At 40.7% G+C, this 22259-nt stretch overlaps 1 protein-coding gene across 3 annotated transcripts; it reads left to right on the top strand.

The window, feature by feature from the left end:
- Nucleotides 1-467: 467 nt before the first annotated feature.
- Nucleotides 468-21622, top strand: armh3 (armadillo like helical domain containing 3). 3 transcript variants are annotated; one of them, XM_086119930.1, is made up of 27 exons: nucleotides 488-622; nucleotides 1584-1693; nucleotides 1781-1837; nucleotides 2560-2706; nucleotides 2806-2913; nucleotides 3013-3105; nucleotides 3196-3270; nucleotides 3624-3710; nucleotides 3887-3943; nucleotides 4339-4382; nucleotides 5222-5282; nucleotides 5396-5442; nucleotides 6902-6977; nucleotides 7305-7398; nucleotides 8628-8729; nucleotides 8900-8958; nucleotides 9048-9113; nucleotides 10259-10328; nucleotides 10559-10619; nucleotides 10703-10791; nucleotides 12939-13021; nucleotides 13486-13612; nucleotides 13999-14074; nucleotides 15807-15885; nucleotides 19354-19470; nucleotides 19856-19972; nucleotides 21383-21622. In XM_086119930.1, the coding sequence occupies exons 2-26, from the start codon at nucleotides 1592-1594 to the stop codon at nucleotides 19946-19948; spliced, it is 2070 nt and encodes a 689-aa protein (XP_085976056.1). In that variant the 5' UTR covers nucleotides 488-622; nucleotides 1584-1591; the 3' UTR covers nucleotides 19949-19972; nucleotides 21383-21622. The 3 variants fall into 3 exon arrangements, with proteins under 3 accessions (XP_085976057.1, XP_085976056.1, XP_085976055.1); XM_086119931.1 differs by lacking the exon at nucleotides 21383-21622 and having other exon boundaries at nucleotides 468-617; nucleotides 19856-20518; XM_086119929.1 differs by lacking the exon at nucleotides 21383-21622 and having other exon boundaries at nucleotides 19856-20518.
- The last annotated feature ends 637 nt before the right edge of the window (nucleotides 21623-22259 follow it).

Genomic DNA, 22259 nt, shown 5'->3' with positions numbered 1-22259 from the left:
TCTAAAAAACTCAATGGAATGGGACATTATTTTTGGAATGTAGAAGTGATCGTTTGAAAACACTAGCAGGTGGGACATTATTTTTGGAATGTAGAAGTGATCGTTTGAAAACACTGGCAGAAATGTATACAAAGTGTTGCATATATTTATCTGTTTCTCAGTTGCTGTAAGAAATTACAGTACATAATCAGTATCGTCACATATAAACGTAATTTGAGCAATTATTTTAATGTCAGAAGTGCGTCTAAAGCTGGCATCCCTTCAGATATCATTAGAAGTATCTCTTAAGACACAACACTTAAAAAGTTTACAGATTGTCTTTTATCAGATTCTTAAATATTTCTAATAAGTCAGTCAGTGAGACTATAGACGTGCCATGGACGCAGAGAAAAAGACCACGAAATGAAGATCCTCGATAATAAATTATAGGCCATGAAATATCAAGTTTAATTTATGAGACCAAATACCTGCACAGGACTGTACTGTATGTGTGTAATCTGGGTGTAGTGGCACTATGGGCCGGTAGAAGAACACTCAACATTAGTTAGCACTAGCAGTATGCTAGCTGAAGAGCAACTGTTGTGTCAAGGATTCATGACCTACATTATACACTCAAAGTGAGGTGAGATCTAACACTCGTATATTAGCAGTAACGTGGCCAATTCATGCAACACGATTTTTGACGTCAATTTCCACGGCCACACGTTGCTCGTAAAAGCTCGATAAATGGATACTAACGTCGTTTTCTTGTCAGACTTTAGCTAGGTAGCGTTAGCTGTATATTCGCTAATCAAATACCCAAAAGCAGGGTGTTACTTGATAGTTATTATCGGTGGAATAAAAAGCGTTCGGTATCACGATGAACAGATTCCGTTTTGTTCACTAATCAGGTAAAGTTTAAAAGGCTAGTTTACAAACATAGCGTCTTAGCTAATGCTTGTTGATTAGCTGCCCATCCTGTGCATCTTTAGCGATTCATTTTAGCCACCGTCAGCTGGTAAATAAATTAGATGGCTAGCTAATGAGCATAATTGCGATTTTCCATGCGAAAAAAACTGCCGCACATTTTGTTAACCTGCCAACCGACTGACAGCCCTAGTCAGAGGCGGCGGAAACAGTGGGTGCTGTCTTTGCTGTGTCCCTCTGCTCCATATTCACATGTTCTTATACCCCTTATTTATTGCACTTCGTGGTGCCTATATGAACAACTATCATTGTTGAATGCATAGCAGCATGGGTTAGCGCTTCTACCAGTTGTTCACATCAATGTTACTGCTATTCAAGATACTGTTCAAGAGATGATTGACGTTCATAGAGGATATACTCTTGAATTAGAATGGCATAGTAATACGGATAAGGATACCGCAACCATGTCTTTACACTTTATAATGGGGTTAGTTTACGACTGAACCTATTGTAGCCCAATTTATCAAGAAATAAAGCCCTTACTTACAAGTCTGAAAAATGTGTACTGAACCGAATAACATTATGGATGATGATTGATGTCCTATAGCCATTACTCTGAGCCATTGTCTAACATATATCGTCATCTGTGATGAATATTTAAATGTCCATATCCTTAGACCTCACCATGTCTCAGATGGAGAAGAAGGCAGGCTTGCTGAGGAGGACATCATCCTCCAAGAAACCGCTGAAGGAAAAGGTGGTGTTGATGTATGATGAGATCTTTGCAGTGAGTATCATGCATCACACACCCACATTACATCAACATTTATAGTCTTATTATTTTTGTAAATAATGTGTTGTGTGTTTGTTTTAGAAAGAGGACCCAGCTAAGAATAACCCTCGCTTCTGGGATGAGTTGTTTCTGATGAAGGTACATTGTAGAGTCAATACTTACTAGTGTAATAATGTATGAACGTGTTCTTTTAAAATCAGCATTTTTTTTCCATCCATCCATCTATCCATCCATTTTCCAAACTGCTTATCCTTACGAGGGCCGCGAGGGTGCTGGAACCTATGCCAGCTGTCTTCGGGCATAGTAGTGTAAATATACTCAGCAGACACTTACTTGACTATGTGCATTTCATCATGAAATCTGGAAAATACCAAAGAATTTTGGGGTGCAATGCAGGGCCCAGTGTTATAAATCTGGGTCGCCATCAGACTTCAAGGGTTATATGAAAACTAATTGCACTATTCTGTTTATGACAGACAGATCAATAGGTAGATAAAGTCGTGTGTGTGTGTGTGTGACAGAACAATATGTATAACAACGAACTTTTTAAAAATATTGTTTATCTGGCAATCAAAAGGTGTCATAAGGTCCGAAATAAGGTAGAGGGTGAAACATGAACTAAAAACAGATGTGAGTGTCCTATGAGTTTAATTGTATAATTGAAAAAAGTTTGAAAAATCTAGAAAATATTAATAGAAATTGTGTCTAAAATAAGATGTCAGGTAGGTGGGAGTTGAAAATGTTGCCGTTGACTAACTTTCATGGTCTTTATGTCTTTTACGTCGTATTTATTACTTGTCTGTCATTTGCGTGTTCAGCATTGTTTTGTGCGTTTCAAAATGATGTCCTTCATTTTCCAGGTGAACTTGGAGTACCTGGAGTCGAAGCTGGAGAGTGTGGATGGCGAGGAGGTGCAACGGATCCAGGACAACATCAATTCGCTCTTCCATCACAGTGTTCAGGCTCTCGGAGAGGAACATCAGATCAAAGTGGTCAATGCTCTGCAGGTGACTACAGGTTTTGGACTGCCTTGTGTGCATGCATGTTTCATCTCTAACCAAATTCTCGCTTTGTGCCACCGGTCTTCTCCCTTTCTGCTCTGGCAGACTCTCTGTGCACTTTTCAGAGGAGTTCATCAAAAGAACAAGTCGGCGTCTGGCTTTGACATCATTAATATGCTTGTGGGCTTTGACAAGGCCGAGCAAAGGATGAAGGTATTCAGTCAATCTAAAATGTGGAAGCAAAAACATCTATCACACGCTTGCACGGAAAATGTATAAAGTGAGGTTCAATCATTGATGTGTTTACCACAGGATCTAATGGAAAGACTGGACAGCCTCCTTTGTGGAGATGGGTCAGAGAGTCTGAAGAGCCTTTGTCTCAAACTTCTGCTGTGTCTGGTGACGGTGAGACATCACAACAATATTGAAGAGTACAGTTGCTACTGTTACGGTCAGGGATCATTTTTAACTTGATTATACTCTGTCTGTTTACAGGTAACTGACAATATTAGTCAGAACACGATCTTGGAATATGTGATGATCAATAGTATCTTTGAAGCCATTCTGCAGGTGGGTGTGAAAATATCCATTTTGTGTTCTTGTTTTTGAAGTAAAAGAGCACATTTAATGCAGAAATATCCCATATTTCAAGTACAAAGTTGAGTTGGATTGTTTTTCTTGACTCAAATCTGCATAGCAAAATGCTGCTCGAGTTTTAAAGGTGAAATTAGTATTAAAATCAACCGGAGGAACCAAATGCCAGCCCTGCTGATCAATGAACAGGTGCTAATGGGAGAAAAAAAAAATCCAAAAATTGGTTGTCTTATCAGTTGTTCGCATTTCCTTGTGGCTAGTATCGACTGTAAAATGTGTTTTGTGATTGTTTTCTTTTGGTCATCAGTGCTTCTGCTCGGTCTCTGCAGATTCTTTCTGATGTGTCCAGCAGAGGGCAGCATGGTTATGACGCCGTCGTTCTTCTCGCCCTTCTGGTCAATTACCGGAAGTATGAGGTTTGTTCTTAGACTGACTTGATGCACTCGTAATCCACTAGTAATGTAAAAAAATACAATACCTTGATCGGACTTGGGCAGATCTTGTCTACTCCAGTACATTTGTTAGTGTAATTTACAATCTGTAAATTCCTTCAAGGGTTCTATTTTCACAGCTTTTTCCCTTTCTCTGTCAGTCTGTAAATCCATATATTGTGAAGCTCTCCATTGTGGATGATGAGCCAACATTGGATGTAAGTATGTCTTGTATCATGTTGGGCAATCGTTTCAAGCTTCCTTTTGCTTTGTTTGAATTACCCCTTGTCACACAGTGATTTGGAAATAGTCCCAAAAATAAAAGGGACATACATCTAGCTTTATTATGGAGAAAAAAAATTACAGATTTCCTGAAAACAGATACAGCTACGTACCTATCTTCAATCAGTGGAAAGTCGGCTTTCTGACTAACTTTACGTTCGTCATCCTCACTGAATCAAGAAGTGGCCATGAACAGATGAACAAACATGATGCACCCCAATATTTGTTTTCATTTGTTGTTCAATTTGCTCTTCACTGAGTGACGTTTTAGACGTTTAGATACATCTAATATGTATCTGTGTATTGGTTTTCTTTTCTTTTTTTCTCCCAGGGAATGGGCCTTGTTGTCCACCACGCGCTAGCAGAATATAACAGGTAAAATGTAATCCTTTCCAGGTATAAACAAAAAATGACAGTCTTCAGTGATGAGCACGTTGGCACCATGAACTTTATGGGATATTTTTAAATCTTGACAATAATATGTTCTATGTGCCTTGACCTGTCTAAAACAGGGCTTTCTGATTCATATTGTGTTTGTAGATTATGAGTTAAGCAGCAAAATCCACCTGTTTTTACCCATCTCAGGCGGCGGGCATTTTGCCTCTTTCTGTCAAATGAAAATGACATCACCAATCATGGCTCACGTGTTTTCTGAAGCTGAGCCATGATTGGTGGTTGAGTGAGCCGAGCAACTGCTGCCCCCCGCCCCCACCCAATGGACACAACGGTAGATTTTGGATAAACTTTATTGTCAAATGTACTGTATGTAAAACATACAGCACAGATGAAATTACTTCCCTCGCAACACAAAACAAGAGGAGCCACCTCTTGTTGCTTAACTCATATTTCACAAGCACAAAATTAATCAGAATGCCTTAGACTAGTGGAGGCGCATTGAACATATTGTCAAAGTAATTTTGGGATTGAAATCCCATTTAAGAAAATTGTGAAAAAGTTACTTAAATAGCCCGCTGTCCTTAGTCAGTCTGTCAAATGTTTTTGTATGCAGCAATGTTTGGAATTCCTAAGTAAGTGGTTGTGTTAATTGACAAAGGTATCCGAGTAATGAGTGACAGCTTTGTTTAGTCCATTGCTGTGCACACAATGCACACACCTTTTGGTTACTTTGTCTTCGTCTTACTCTACCTATCATTTTGTCAACTTCGTTACTTCCTGGTTCCTGTCAATTGTCTCAATTCATTCTCTCGCTACAGGCAGTACAAAGACAAAGAGGAAGAGCACCAGGGTGGCTTTTTCTCCACCCTCACAAGTATGGTAGGTATTTTCCTTCGTACAATTTATTGAAAGGAATGATGAACAGTTTAGCACTGATGGTCAGAGTTGTTTTCCAAAGTTGAACGAAACTATGTTTCTATATTCGTCCACAGGTGGGCAGCATGTTTATTGCAGATGCAGATGAGAAGCTCTCTGTTCAGTATGTGACAATCTCAGTTTTAACGTTTTTGTTTTCGTGGTTGCAACATTTTCTGTTGTCTGATTCTGCCATTCTTGATGGTTAGCAAACAAAGAAATGTGCCTTTCTGACTCAAATGCCACTACATACATGATACTCAACGTAAAGAACAGTTGGGATGGAATTCAAATGGTGGATTGCTTGTGTTGCTGTCTCAGATTTTAATTGTTTTTAACCCAGAACAAATTTAAGGACTATTTATCAATGTAATACTGTATACTAGAAAGGGTCACCAATGTGGTGGTCTTTGGCTGCTACGTAGTGCCCAAGTAGCCTGCAGGCCTGCTCTGTAAATAGCTCATTAGTTATGGGATGTTGTGATTTTCTCGGAATGTTACAGAAGTGATCATTTGAAAATGTGAGCACCGGCAGAGATTTATAGAAAAGTGTTGCATCTTTCCCGCAATATATCTGGTATCAGTCGGCACGGTGGATGACTCGTTAGCACAACCGCCTCACAATGCAGAGGTCATGAGCTCAATTCCAGCCCCTGGCCTTCCTGTGTTGAGTTTGCATGTTCTCCCCGTGTCTGTGTGGGTTTTACTCTGGTTTCCTCCCAAATTCCAGAAACATACATGCTAAGTAATTGATCATTCTAAATTGTCCCTAAGTGTGATTGCGAGTGTAAATGGTTGTTTGTCAATGTGTGCACTGTGATTGGCTGACAACCAGTTCAGGGTGTATTCTGCTCATTGCCCGTAGTCAGCTGGGATAGTCTCCAGCACTCCCGCGTCCCTTATGAGGCTAAAGCAGTTCAGATAATGGATGGGTGCATATACCTCGTATCCTCCTTCAGCAAATGTTTTGTCGTGTGACACGACAGAGCTATATGTTTGATCAAACACGCTTGCCTGCTGATGGCATGAATCACATTGATTACGCTGAATGATGAAAGCTATTTTGAATATAAATAGCATTAAATACATTTTTAAAATGAAAGAAATAACACATACTTTAGCTAGTTGTTTGTTTGTTTTTTACGTCAATAAAATGTTTTTCGGACTTCTTACCAGTCAAACAGAAAAACAACACGAATGCTATTAAAGGTACTTTATAATTGGATGGTCAGGGGCGCGGTGGCAGTTTCCTCATTATTTGTGAGAAATAATTTCGATGATCAGTGTCCTCACATAAATGACTATCAGTTGTTATTGTTAATAACATGACATAACAATATTATTAAAGGTAATTTGAAAAAAAAATTCTCAAATGTGTGTCAAAGTCCCTTTACATTAATCACAACCCAAGATATAGCTCTTACCTTTGCAAAGGGTGGTGGCCCATGCGCTAGACCTACCTCTATTTGTTTATTTTTGTTGTTTTTGACTTTGTTGGGACAGATTGGTAATATTTTTAATGCTAAGGGTGTGTGTTGCTTTTGTGTGCTGGCTCCAACTTTGAATTTCCATTTTGTCTGCAGGACCAATGAAGCAATTTTGCTGGCACTGTATGAGGCCGTGCACCTCAACCGCAACTTCATTACTGTATTAGCACAGGTAACATTCAGACCTTTTCTATATATTTGCACGTCTGTCCACACACATTGAGCTGCATGTTTTGCCCTGTGTGAACTGCTATCAGTTACGGTAGTCCATGCTTTTCATGAGCATATCATTTTGTAAGTTATAACCTTTGGGTAACTTTTGGTGTTTTTTTTTTTGTTTTTTGTTTTTAATGGCAACTCACAGGTAGTTTCATTTCTTAGTACTCTTTTGTAATGACATTTCTTTTTCTCAGTGAACAGATGGTAACATGAACTCTATTGTTCACTTGAGTGACACCTTACTTGTAAATTCTTCGATTGTTTTTTGGTCTTTCCACAGAGCCACCCTGAGATTGACATTGTAGCTACACCCACTAACCAATCTCAGAACACACCAACAACGCCGCTTGGCACGACGCCACCCTCTCTAGACAGTATGTCATTCTTGTTTTTTCCTTTTCTTGTTTCTGTCTTCTTAACAGGCATTTTTTTCTTTGGAAATTAGTTAGGGAGTCATACCACAAGGAATAGCATTCTAGATTACTTTTAATGCTCTAAAACCTTCTGAATTTCTAGAATGAAAAAGTAATTTCCCCTGCAGTGCCCCCAGCAAACTCTCCTACTTTCCAATTTTAAGTTCTTCCACTCGAACTACCGGTATGTATTTACAAAAGCTTGAAACTGCAACTTGCCCTGTAACCAGTTTGGAAGTACCTGAAGGGGCCAGGAAATAGTACACGGTATTTTGAAAGCTTTTTAGCATTAAAGGTCTCTGCCTCATGTTTGATTTTGACCGTGTTGCAAAATGCATTTTTCATTACTCCTTGACCAAACATTGTGACTTTGTCCTGTCATGACCAAAATCTCTGAAGAGAGACACAAATGTACCTACACAAGCAGGCTTTTCAAACATTTAGTAGTTTGTCTTACGAAATGGAGTCGCTTCATTTAACTGCCCTGCCAAGACAGCTGGAAGACACCTTCGTACTGATGTTTCTCTTCGAACCAAAATGCTTCATGTTTCGTGTTTGCACGTGTGGTTCATTTGGGATACACACACACTAATAGGTACATGTTTTTATCTCAGGCTAGTTTTCCCATGGCCGTGAGAGCAATCTTCTGTATGAAATATTAACTCCTCTGTTCAGATGAACCTGTCACGTGCAGGCTGCGTTAAAACCAGATCATACCGATGCCTGCAGTCAGGAATATCCAAGCGTAATAGAACTCCCTGTGATGAAATCTGTTCAGACAGATCCTCTGCTGTGTGCCTGCAGTGATCGGAGGAACGTGGAAACAAATGAGCATTTGAGCGAAGGGGGAAAATAGAAATGACCGCTTCATCATTAGTGAAACAATCAATTGTGATCACAGATTTTCATTAGCTGCAGATACCGGTCTAGACAACACTGCAGCTTCAGCGACGGATCTGAAATGTTCCTTCTCTTATCATATTTTGCTTAAAATGAATACAACCACTATAAGGCGGTGCTCTCACTTTTGGACGGCCAAGTCAAGGCTCAGGGATTTTTTGATTAGGTTATTAAGGGAGGAACTGACCTGGAACTGACATGTGGTGAATGGTTTGTCAGATTTAAAGTCATTCAATGAAAGCTTTCCATACACTTGGACCCAAAGTTTTAATTGTTCATGCTCCGTGTAGTGATGAACAACCCAGAGCTGCCACTGGATCCCAACCTGCAGACAAGTAACCTTCTCATCACTTTCCTCAAATACGCCTCTATCGTCATGCAGGATACGAAAGGTAACAAATAGTACATTGCCTGTTCCATCCCCTTCCTTTTAATGCTTCCTTTAGTCCTCATCTTCATACATAGAGTATATACTGACATGATGTGTGCCCATATCCTGGCAGATTTATGTGGTGTAAATCATTTTTACAGATCTCGTTCTCAAAAATATACATGTTTTCAGATGAGCATCGACTCAACAGTGCCAGACTGTGCCTAATCATCCTCACATGTATAGCCGAGGTAGGAGCAGCGTGCATACTTGGACATCCTTCCGTCACCTGAGCACTTAAACTCAGTCGTGTTTACCACGTGATCTTTGTGTGTGACAGGACCAGTATGCTGATGCCTTCCTGCATGACGATAATATGAACTTCAGAGTCAGTCTGCATCGAATGGTGAGTCAATGGTAGGGTTGGGCAACTGCGGTCGGCGAAAGCTGCAGTTCTGCCTGTTTTAGAAGTTTCCCTCTGATTCAAATGAAAAGCTGATCAACATGCTCTGTAAAAGCCTGATAACGATCTTGAATCAGGTGTGTCGGAAGAGAGAAAACAAGTAGAATTGTGGTTCTCAGGACCAGTGTTGCCTACCCATGGTCTATGGCAGGCATGTCCAACTCCGGTCCTCGCGGGCCGCTGTCCTGCCTGTTTTCCATCGCTCCTTGTTGCAACATCCCTGAGTTCAAGGATCAGCGCATCAGCAAGCTCTCAAAAAGCATCAGAACAGTTTGAATCAGGTACGTGTAGCAGGGAAAGTGGCAAAACAGGCAGGACAGCAGCCCTTGACGAACGGGTTTGGACACCCCTGGTCTATGACATGATGATTTTGAATTGTCTTCTCTTGTCTGTTTGTGCTATCACCTTGCGCGTCATAGTGGTTACAACTTTTGAAACAATTAGTTAAACCTGGTCCAATTGAAGCAGAGGCCTTATTATGAACAAAACTGCCATTTCGTGACTGGCTAAGGAACATGTTGGTTGGGCTGATGGAAATTGGCTGATTTGTCCCAACAATACTGACATATGTACTAGAGATATTTATATTGAGCTAATGTGTCACGACGGCATGGTAGTCGACTGCCGAGCGCGTCTGCCTGGGTTCAAATCCGGCCCCGCCCTTCTTGTGTAGCAGCACTTGTTGAATGCTGTGGTAAATATGGCCAAAGGTAAGATATTAAGCATCATAACAAGGAAAATATAATTATCAGACCAAAAACCTTCAGAAAAGTGCCATAGAAATGTTGATGTATTGTTATTATACGGAGGGGGGGGGCAGCAGTGTAGCCCAGACTTCCCTTTCCCCAGCCACTTCTTCCACCTCTTACCTGGGGGTTCCCACGGCATTCCCAGGCCATCTGAGAGACACAGTCTCTCCAGCATTATTATTATCATCATCGTCGTCATCGCCGTTGTTGTTATCATCTTGATGATTGTTTGAACCATGAAGCACGACCCATATTATGAAGCGTCAGACAATCATGTCAAGTCATAAGAAGACATGTCCGTGTTCATGTTAGTATCGTTAAATGCGTTCCCCTTTGCAGCCCATGAGGCATAGAAAGAAAGCCGTGGAGAAGAACATCCCTTCTCTGCCGCTGGTGTGTGCAGTTTTAGGTAAGATGTTTCACATGAGTTGTTACGTACATTTGCCTCATCTTTGAGGTTCCATTTAATTCCTGTTTATAATTATGTGCTGTAATTAGTGGTTATTTGGGAGTCGTATGTGTTACCGGAATGTCAATAGCATGTTCACTTTAACATGCTTTTGTAGTCTGGATGTTGCTTGTATTTTCCAAAAAAAAGATATCCGCCTTTACAATGAACTTTTCAACTGCTTTCCATAGATCTGATGGTGGAATTTATTGTCACACACATGATGAAGGATTTCCCCATGGATTTATACTTGTGAGTAAACACAGTACATACTCAAAGCACACAAAATTGCATACATATCCATCTTTTTACATTTTTTTTAATGTCCTGATCAGGCGCTGTGTTCAGATCATTCACAAACTTCTCTGCTACCAGAAGAAGTGCAGAATCAGGTTACACTACACTTGGAGAGAGCTATGGTCAGGTATGCATCATTTCAAATAACAGAAACTCAACTGCAAAATTACATTAACCAGTCACCATAACAATACGACTATAAGAACGATGTCAAATATTCTAATACCTCACTATATTTGTAAAGGCAGAATATTTTATCGTGAATCATCATAGATTTAAGTATCATTATGGGGGCTAGCGTTAAGGTTTGTGTTAGATTTGTGCTACAATTACAAGCACATAAAACACATCACAAAAGTGTGTTTTGAGCACACAAGAATAATTCTTTTGAGCTGAGCTGACTGATCACCTGCCAACCCGAAGAAGAAGCTGCCGAACCAATGAAGAGAACCCACTTCATTCGTGTCACAAACACGCTGAATGAAAGGTGGCTTAACTTTGTTCAGTTAAATGATCGGTCGCCTCAATGCAACTCTTGTAATAAGATTATGTTGTACAAACTAAAATGATTGAACACCGTCGGATGGATACATGGTATAGAGATAAATAACTTCTCTGTCTTTGACGTGCTTGCTCCGGTGTTCAAGTGGCTATAGTGTTCTGGCTGATCAGTATATAGGTGTCATTTGCTAGCTATTCTTCTGGTTCAAGAAAAATACGGGTTACAAATACCTCCGAAAAATAATGGATATAACCTTAAAAGGGGAGTTTGCAGGGATTTTTTTTGGTTTTGTTTTGTTCCTTTTTTGTTTTAAATAATCCATTATGTCCGAAGAACCAACCACCGATCAGAGACCGAAGACATGACCGATGTGTTGTGAGTCATTTGCTGTGCAGTCTCAGGCACACCTCTCTAGCTTTTCGCATATTGTTCACCTTCGTTTACCAACCAAAGTTAAAAGGAAGAAATCGGACACAGCCTGAGACAAAACAAGGATAAACGATATGGTGTCCTGCGTGGTTCAGCCACGGTGGGGTTTTGAAGATGAACCTCTACAGTTCTCACCGGTGGAAAGCTAAGTGCGCTACCGGTAATTGCTCGGCTTTCAAGACTGAGCTGCCAGCACTCTCTCTTGAAGCATCGCGGAAGTGAGGTTCACATACTCGCCCAGCATTTTTGCTCGCGTTCGTTACACACAGAAGCTATGCTTCAGAGCTATCAAAAGCAGCTGAGAGGACTTAGAACCAGTGCAGAATTTGCAGCACTCCTGCTCGACAGGTAGATTTATCACCTCTTTGATTTTTATTTGATAGTACATTCCATAAAAATCAAACTTCAAACCGGTGAAATTCAGTGTTTTGCGACAGTTGATTACAAGTAAGTCAAGGCTAGCAACATAGCAGCCGTGGCTGACATGGGCTTGTTTATAGTCCTCATTTGTATAGTGCGCATCTCGTGCATGTTCACACTAGTGAGGCGCCTGTTTGAGGCCACGTGGCTTTGGTCAGAGACTCGCAAGCGGGATGGAGTTGTGAAGTCAAGTGAGGCTTCATTCAAATTTGGGTGGCAGCTTTTGAACCACAAACACCCCTTTAAAGCTACCTACTTGTTTTTTGAACTCAAGGTCCCAATTTTGCTATCTTTCATCTTTTTTCCTCCCTCTTAGCTCTGGCGAGAAATACTGCTTTTGTAAGGTTTGTGTTATAAATCTCTTGATGCTTAAATTTGTTGTGCATCAATGTCGAAGAGTTTGCAAGCAAAATGCAATTTCACTCTGAAGTCATTGCCATGTGCATTTGGAAATAAATTGCATCATTGAGTTTGGATAATGAGTCTCTGAAGAAAGCAGAATCCATCGTGGTGGTCCTAGTTTCAGCCTGGTCAACACAACACAGGATCACATTCTACTTTTTAATGGTCCCATTGCGCTGTGTCTCATTAGAATACCGATTCCTCTAATCAGACCAATAATCAGCTTCATTCTCTGGATGGCGCCACATTCCCTGCTTGTGCTGATGATAATAGAGGGAAAACAAAAGATAGAGTCAAATTCAACCGGCAGATGCTTGTTATCTTTCAGTGTGTTTGAAAAAGCATTTATCTTTATGCTTGTTTGCATAGGTTTCTCGATGTCCTACATTATTATGTCTTAACAATAATTTGTGCACCGAATAAATCTTGGTGCAGCCATAATTCTCTGCTTAAAGATGTCTATCAAACGCTAGATTTTTTTTTTTTCCATTACCGGTAATAGTTTTTCTCCCTCTGGATAGCACTTATCAACCTGCTCAAGTTTCTGCTGTCAAATGAAACCACATTGCTGGCCAAGCACAACATCTTTCATCTTGCACTACTGGTAAGAAACACACAGCAGTGTTAAAAGGAGAATAAAGGCTGAATAGAGAAGTGTCTGGTAATTCTTCTGCATGACTTAAGTGTGCAAGATTGAATTACGAGGTGTGTCAGAAATGATCCAAGACTGATGTCACAAAAGATATCTTTCAAATTCAAACTAGTAGTTCCCCTTGCTCAAGGGGGCCATTAAAGACCGGTTTTAAAGACATGGAGATGGCAGTGATGACGGTGCTGCAGAGGATCCAGGGAAAAATCCAGCATGGCGTGGCAGAGAAAGCCAAAAAAAAGTGTGTTAGATTCCAGTGGGGTTACTTCAAAGGAGAAAACTTGGATTCGAAATATCTCTTATGTGACACCAGTCCTGCAAATTTCCAGATGAAGTTTATTGAGTGTAAGCACAATGTAATGTTGATTTAAGCCTACTGTAGTATTAAATGGTTCGGCCTTCCTGTTTCCCCTATCCAGGTGGTAAACCTGTTCAACATGTTCATCACATATGGCGACACATTTCTTCCCACTTCTAACAGCTATGATGAGCTCTACTATGAGATTGTACGAATGCACCAAGTGTTTGACAACCTCTACTGTATGGGTACGTTTCAGTTCTTATAGCATTTCTCAACCCAAGTAAAGCTGAGTTCACCCACAAAGAATGCAAATTTGCTCAAGGATTCATGACAATGACAATATAACGATTTTTAAAAATATTACAGTAGCAACATTCACATTGGTCCTCAATAACGCTTAAATTAGATTTAACGGAATGGAGGCCTTAATTATCCTTGAATTTTTTTAAAATTATTGTTAAACTTGCAGATATCATGCTGGAAAATAATTACCTGTAACTTTATTTTTTTTTTCCAAGCAACAAGACCATTCCAGGTTGTGCTAATTATGAAAAAATGTGATCACTTAACAAGAACTTGCTCTAAATCATTTTTTAATGAACTCTTCTGTTCTGCAACTGTTGCTTTTCAGTGTTGAGAGTGTCAACAAACACCGGCCAGTGGAAGGAGGCTGCGAGTAAAGTCACACATGCTCTTGTTAATGTTCGGTAATAAAACGCACGCACGCACGCATGCACACATTTGACCATCAGAAATGTATGCAAAAGGACAGAGTCAGATTGGGTGGCATGTTGAACAGATTGCAAAGAAGAATGTGGTGGGGAAAGGTCAAAATGGAGTGAATCAATTATTTTTATTTAATTTTGTTTCTCGATCACAACCTAATCCCTGTTTGAACTTCCTTCACCTCTCCCTAGTGGCCCTCGGTGAGGTTCACACGCATACTGTCTTTTCCCAGTCATAAAGTAATTCCTCATCCATGATCCTCAGGGCTCACCCCGGCTTTGAGGTCCCCTTATGAGCTGGTTTCTCCCGGAGGTTTCTTTCACCTAATCAGTTGCGCTCTCCACGGAGCGTGGGCTGCTTCAATTGGCAGTTGTAAAGGTTGAAGGGAAGGCAGCCGGATGTGAGTGTTGTGGAATAATTAAACAAAGACTAAATAAATGAAGGCAGGGAGGAATAAAGACGTCCAGATAGTCGATGGAGAAACTAAACCAGTTTGATTTCTTCCCATCATCCCCTTCCGACATTCAATGACCTTCCTCACGTAAATGACAGTGGGAAATAACATAGAGCGCAATTCTCTGTGTTGCTGTCACTAGAATTTATTTGCTATATAATGCCAGAACAAGCTGAGCCATTGCAGCTTGCGCTTATACCATCAGTTTATATTTGGCCAATAAAACAGATCATTCCATAGAATTGAATGCTAATGCGGGAAAATATTGCCTTTTTGAAATTCACCAGTGTGCTCCGATTAGATCCAATCAAACAGAAATGAGGTGCTGAACAGGTCAGCTGTTGCATAGCTACTGTCTTCTCAGTCCTGCACACTATATATACATATATACTATATTACTTGGTTGCACTTAAATGTGGGTTTGCCATCTGCAGTTTACCAAACATATATTAACACATCATAGTTTCCTCATGTACTTCACTGCAGTTTTTCCCCAAGGTATGCAAGCACATTGCAGGGTGTGCATGGGAACATATAAGAATTTATTTCCAAAACAATAAGTAAATATCGTCAGGTCAATAAAATGGTATACTGTTTGTGCGCTGCAACTTTTTCCCGGGAGAGACGATAACCTGTGGCCAGTCCCGCCAAAATCACAACACCCTTTTCTTATTAAAGCGCAGATGACTGATTAAAAAGTGAAAGTGAAAGTCAAACTGCTGTAGTGGGGCTGAATATTATTCTTATTCCGTTTTCTTACTATTTCAAGTTGCAATGCCATTTTAAAAGGGTCTTATTTACGTAGCACAGTTTTTGTTGTAATTGAGAGATACATATGTGTAAGGGGATACACATAGTAAGACAAAAATGTTGGGAACCACTGCTTCGCTGCATATCAAATGTATTTACAATTTGATAAATGTAGCCAAATCGAAATACGTTATATATGCTTCAAGTTTCATCGAGCGTTTGCATCCTGATACGATTAGTGCAGTCTTTGGTGTGCCTTGTGCCCTCTCTGCTGCAATCTGCTCTCAGAAATAAATTAGACTCAGTCTGTGAGGCCCTCATCAGTGCATCATGGCCCTAATGCTCTTGTGGGTGTTTGGGAGCAAATCTCCCGGAGCCTGCTTCCAAAATCGTGATGAAAGCTTTTGCAGCAGACTGGAGCAGCTGATTTAATTTGTGCAAACAGTGAAATGAGGTATTCCGTCACAAGTAGCTGTACACTCGGTAACAGGCTCGTTTTGTCTTTGAAGGGCAATCATCAACCATTTTAACCCGAAGATTGAGTCGTATGCTGCTGTGAACCACATCTCGCAACTGTCAGAGGAGCAGGTAACAGTACACATTCACACCAGAACACCAGTATCTCTTGGGCTTTTGGGCTAGATGTGGCATTACACAAAATTTAGACTGGACTCATTAGTATAGTCCAATACAGGGTAAATTTCTTAAGTGACATATCAATTGTAGTCACAAATGGTGTCAAACTCCGGTCCTGTTTTCCAAGTCTCCCTGTTGCAACACATCTGATTCAAATGAACAGGTCCAATGTCAGGCTTCAGCAGAGCATGCTGATGATCTGATCATTTGCATCAGGTGTGTTGTAACAGGGAGACTTGGAAAACGTGCAGGACAGCGGCCCTCCAGGACCGGAGTTTGACACCTGTGGGCCGTAGTGGTTCACCTGGCCCACTTCTGTGCAGGCAGCATGGATTCACTTCCCCACTCAGACGGTGTGACTATGAGTGCGAATGGTTGTTTGTCTACTTGGTGAGACAGAATCCTCTTATGTGCAAATTTGAACAAACATGCAATTTTCTTTTTTGGGTTTTCGTGAAAAATGCTAGTTTTGGCGATGCGAAGAATCTGCCCAAAACCAGCGTAACCTTTTAGTATTCAAGTATACTTGAATGTGATCGAATAATCAAGTATTCATCTATTTTTGCTTTCTTAAAGAGAATTACTGAATACACAAGACAGTTCGCTTAACCCCCCCTTTTTTTGCGGGGGGGGGGGGGATAAAGAATATTTTTTTTTCCCTTAAATTGTGCATGTATTCATACACGTGTGGTTAACAGGATGGTCGCGGGAGGTTAGTTGCTTGAAAACTACATCTTCGGTCAAAAAAGGTTGGGCACCTCTGATGTACAGGGTAAGCAGTATAGAAAATGGATGGGTGGATGGATGGATTCTTCACCTTAGCATTCCTCTGAGAATTTGGTGTTGATTTGGTGTTGACAAAACTACCATTTGATACTTTCCATGATGAAAAGCTCCCATTCCAGCGTATGTCAAACTCAGTTTATTTGGTTAAGAGCCGGTGAATGTGGAAGCCAAATTTAGTGCAGATAGATAACATCTTTCTGAAATGATTTCTTTTCTTTTTGTAAGCAGCCATCTGAAGATTGTCCACTCTTCACACAATAGTCAGATTATCAGTTACATTCAAACATTTCCTTGTTGGGGCAATGCAGCACAGTCGGTTTGTGGTTCGTAGGTATGCTTCACAGATGAGAGCTTAAGTGCGTAAAAATCTGAATGTACTCCGTCTGTCGCCCTAAGCTCACCCACAACCCAAATGAGGGCAAGCGCAATTGGAAATGGGATGGAAGGATGTCATGTCGGGGTCATGAAAATATCCCCTGCGTCATTACCTCACCACCAGCGTGAACCAATCATTTCATCAATCTACCCCTCTTAATGATGCAGTAGAAATGGAAACTCATCAGACAAGCAAGGTTCCATCCATGGTGTGCCAGCTTCTTGACTAGGGTCTCATTTTGGATCAGCCTGTGGGAAACAGATCCTCAATTACATGTTTTTAGATGACACCTGGCCGAAGCTTCTGTTGGAGCCAATGTTCTGAAAAGCTTTTGTTTTATATGACAAACGGTTATTCTAGTCATCCTTGGCTTTGCCTGCCATCAACACCACCTCACTCCCACTGGATGTTTTTCTTTGTTTTTGTTTTTTTTGACTCGGTAAACAATGAATTGCTGTTACAGTCCTTGGACATTTCTAGAACTAATTGACCCATCTGTCGCTTTCCTAATTCAGCTCTTCGCCAGGCAGAACACAAGCTATGTGTCAAACTGCTGTGACTTGCTCCTACGTCATTGCCAGATTTGTTTTCCGTTTCCCTCCACTTGTGGCTGGTTGCTGTACAAACCACACGAGGACTTACTTATTTTGTCTTTTTACAAGCATAAAATGAAATGTTTTGAAGACACATCTAAACAGTAAATTACTTCTTTTTTGTCATTAAGGGAGAGCTGCATGTAATGATGACGAGACAAGCTCATTAAAAAAAGAGCACAGCGAGGATAGGGGAAAAAACATTTTTCAAAATGATAAGAGTGATGGATATGGTCATTATAATCCCACCATACTCTTATCTGCTTGACTTAATCACAACAAGCAAACAAGGAAAATGGAAGTTGGCTGTGACTGAGCTGCTAGCGTCACACCAAGTGACAAAAGAGTTCCGAATTAGACTAAGAAGCCCAATGGACCGACTCGTGCTTTGCACATCAGCCTCAATGTTATCTTGACTGCTTTCGTAGCTCATTTAAACCATCCGTCCTCAAATGCAGCATTAAGCCTTAAATTTCTTTATTCATCCTTGAGTGAACGCGCGCGCACACACATACACACACACACATTCACACACACATTTTACCCATACACTATCTTCTTCTTGTGTCTTTGTTCCCGATAGTGACACAAGAAGATTGATGATTTCCACAACCACAGATCAACATTAAATTGCAAACGCATCCCAGCATGGGGCCGGTTGTGTTTTTTTGCTATTCGAGATAACAAAAACACAACGGTGACGTGCCTGCTTGGTGATGCAGAGCGCTGCCTCGGCGAGAGTTGTGTTTGTGGCCCAAAGCCTCTTTGCTCAACCGTCACGTGAGCCAGCTTCCAGCCTCCTGTCTTCTCCGGATGCCTTTTTCATGCTCTGTTTACTTTCCTTCCATTTTTCTTGTGCTTCCAGCCTGTTTGTCACAGCTGATACTTCTCCTCAGACTGTCCCACCTCCTGCCAGTTTCACCTCTTCCAGCTTTTCATTTCTTTTCTTTGGAGGCACATTAACTGAGGTTATCATTCAAACATGTCTCACACAGAAATGGGATGAATTTTTCATCACAGTGCCATTTTACAAATAAAAATATGTGGATAGCTTCCCATTAATCCAAGTAAAATATCTAAAAGCAATGGCTCAGCTGTTTTTGTCATACCGCACGCCATGTGGTGAGTGCATCCAATAAATGGAACCGATCTCCACTTAACATCGATGTGTTTCCATTTGTCCACATCAGCAGTATTTTTGTTTGTGGAGGAAAGCGTTCCAATGTGAACGCTTCATGCTGTGTTTCGGGCTCATTAATAAAATAATGAAAAATGTCCACATTAGTGGCTATTTCATGGATGAGAGGGTAACTGTCAGGGGTGGAGCTGCGGAGAATCTTGGCATAATTAGCTCTGATTTCACTCCAGCTTCTCATCTCAGCTGGACAAACACACACACACACACACACACACACACACACACACACACGTCAACTTTTATCATTTAGAATAAAAGAGCCAAGGAGCCGCATTTGATTATGCACACTTTGAAGCACGAGTGGAAGAAGAGCTGCAAATAGCTTAGAGGGAGCCAGCAAACGGTTATGATGATGACAATGCAGCATGTGATCCCTCATAAATAAGATGTAGTGTGGAAGTATGCGACCCTAATGAATATTTGACTGTCTCTGTATGCGTTTGTTTTTTTGCCTCTGGCTGCGTTAGGTGCTGGAGGTGGTGCGCTCCAACTATGACACCCTGACACTCAAACTGCAGGATGGTTTGGACCAGTTTGAGAGATACTCGGAGCAGCCCAAAGAAGCGGCTTTCTTTAAGGAGCTGGTAAGGCGACCAAAGTACACCTCACATTTCCATCCATCAATAATGCTTGTGTCAATTTGTTCTTGTGCTATGTCAAAATGACTGTTGCGAAAAAGATCATTACAACTACGGGGCTTCACACCCGGGACCGCTTTCAGACGTGCAGTTGCACCGGGATAAACACATCTGTGAATTTGGGGAGGTTTTGTCGATGGGAAAGTCCTTGAAATTTTGTGTGGGTGGATCATTCAAACAGGACAGCAAACTGGTCAAATGGCGTTAAAAAGCTGACTTACAGGGCCTCTTTGTAACATTGTAGTTGAGTTTATTTTTCAGCCACAAGCAATTTGCGACATCACTTAGCTGTGACTGCATTGACCCAGAGGTGTCCCGTGTGTGTCTTCAGGTGCGCTCCATCAGCCTGAATGTGAGGAAAAACGTGTCTTTGAACACCCTGAGTCAGGATGTGCTTCTCAAAGAGTTCTCCACCATCTCCTGAGAAGCTTTCCCATCTCCAGGCAATGTACGGGCGCACACGCTAACATCAACTTTGAACCTGTCCTCTTCATTCCTCTCGGACTATTGAAACCTCTTTCACAGGACGGTGCACTTTCTCAAGGGTGGCTCTGCCATGTGTGTGGGTGCAAGTGCGGGTGTGGCTCCTTGATGAGCAAGCTGCAGTATTGGCCGGACTGTTAACTGGCATGAATGTTTGGATTCCAGATAGTTTGAACAAGTATTTTTAAACCAGTGCTAGTGGCGCCCACCGTGATTGGGTGTGTCTAATTTATTTCTCCACTTTGCGCTTCATGTTCTGTATGTGTTCAATTACATTTCATGTATTTTCACTTGACATGTTTTGCTGATGGAAGACAAGTAATGAAGTTGATGCGCTGGGGTAACCAAAAGGAAGCCATGACTAACTACTGTATATCTTGCCAGTCATTTCTTACTAAAGTTTAAAGAAACTAAATATGGTGAGGGTTTTTTTCCCCCTAAATAGATGTTTTTTCCCCACATGGTTTCATTTTTGCTTCAAGTCTGACAAATAAAAAGGTATATAGACACATACCTGTTTCTCTCACTTATTCACTGTCTGTCATTTATAATATATTGTTCTTTCAATTTTCTTTGCTCAATGTTTGTATTTGTGCCTGTTTATTGTGGAAATAGAGCAGGCTGTCTGCTCAGGTGGACACATTTCGTAAAATGTTCGTGTTTATCCAAATGGTGCAGAGTCAACAAGTTTTAACTTCATTTTCTGTGCTCTGTTCAATAATAGATTTTACGACTTTATTTTTACCCTTTCAGGCACACACCTTTGTCCAAATGTGGTCTCAATTGAATAAACAGACATAATGGTCATGCAAATATTATATTCTGCAGATCTTGATATGAGGAACTGATACAAGGATTTATGCTTTGTAGATGTTTATGGTCAGACTGCTTGTGTACTGGTTCACTCGCCTGGCTTTACTAAAGGCAGCATGCAATCAGTTCCCACTATGTGACGGTGCAAGTGTGAATGGTTGTCTTTCCTGTGATGTACCGACCAATCGAAAGTGTAGTCTGCCTCTTGCCAAACTAATCTGAGGGTGAACGAATGGATGGATGTGTTTAAGTGCTTACCAGGTCAAATGTTTTACCACGACGATCCATTAATGCTGCTGAGTATTTGGAATGTAGCATATCGGCTTTCTCATCAAATTTTCATTCAGATGAAGATTGCCTACTTAGTTTTTGCTGATTTTCCCCCCAGCTCTCCTGTCCTTCATTTCACTTTGTGTGGCTGGGACTGCATCTCTGTTTGCAACACACCAGACTAAACACTCCTGAAGACGTTTGGCACTACCGTACTGAATGTTTTAATTTGTTGGTATCATCCATGTAATGGTCAAGCTGTGAGTTTGCCCACTCATTTGTGCACATGCAGGACAGGAGACTATTGTCATCTGAGAATTTTACACTGTGGCCGCCCTCTTGGGAAGACCTGCAGCTGTCTGCACAAATGATAAAGAGCCGAGGTGAAAGGAGAAAGCCCCATGGGGAAACTGGATTTGAGGTGATGGTCTTTGGACATGTGACCATTCACATGCACCTCCTGAATTCTGTCTGTTAGGAAGTTTAAACGCAACAATAAAAGCTGCTCTGGTAGATTCAAATAAAAGTATTGCATGTGAACTGGGTTTTCTATTGTATTGCTCTTTTTATAACCCGTGTCTAAGATTAGAAGAAAAAAAATCTTGGCCTCCTGTACACCTTTCCTAGCTTGAATGGGTGTAATTTACTTTCAGTTTAATTGACAATTCAATCTTGCAGTATTTTCCTCAGGCTTTCCATTAATAGGCATCTTAAAACAGCTGCTCTGAATTCATTCCCTCCACCACCACCAACAGCAAAAAAACTCACAAATTACCTTTTTTTTTTTTTTTTTTTTTTTTTCTTTACAGCCTAGCAACTTCATTTGTTTTTCTGACTGTGTGACAGATGAAATATTTTTGTGTCATTTATAGCGAAAGTGTCATGTTTCTTTGGAGAAGCACAATTAACTACTAAAATGGCATCAATGTTTTTCCCGCCACCCACCGGTCAACAATAGTAAAATACATAAATGAATCGGGGATACTGTATTTTTTTTTTTTGTCCGCTTCTGCCCTTGTTTTTACTTTAGCACGTCGTGTTTTAATAGTAATAATAATAAAAAAAAAGAAAAAATACAATAGCATAATGTGTAATACTACGGTACTAATATATTTTGTAACGTTTATGAAATAATGGTTCGGTTCAGCAGCAGGTGGATTTTTTTCTGA

The sequence above is a fragment of the Hippocampus guttulatus genome, chromosome 9, assembly GCF_054856545.1.
Source record: "Hippocampus guttulatus isolate MCC_2025c chromosome 9, RoL_Hgut_1.0, whole genome shotgun sequence".
Lineage (NCBI taxonomy): Eukaryota > Metazoa > Chordata > Actinopteri > Syngnathiformes > Syngnathidae > Hippocampus > Hippocampus guttulatus.
The sequence above is the reverse complement of the archived record's forward strand: the minus strand, read 5'-3'. Positions and strand labels throughout refer to the sequence as shown.

Coding starts and splice junctions, on each gene's coding strand:
- armh3 (XM_086119930.1), top strand. CDS start 1,592: ATGTCTCAGATGGAGAAGAAGGCAGGCTTGCTGAGGAGGACATCATCC. Junction 2,914..3,012: donor AGGCCGAGCAAAGGATGAAG/GTATTCAGTCAA, acceptor TGTTTACCACAG/GATCTAATGGAAAGACTGGA. Junction 14,075..15,806: donor CATGCTCTTGTTAATGTTCG/GTAATAAAACGC, acceptor TTGTCTTTGAAG/GGCAATCATCAACCATTTTA.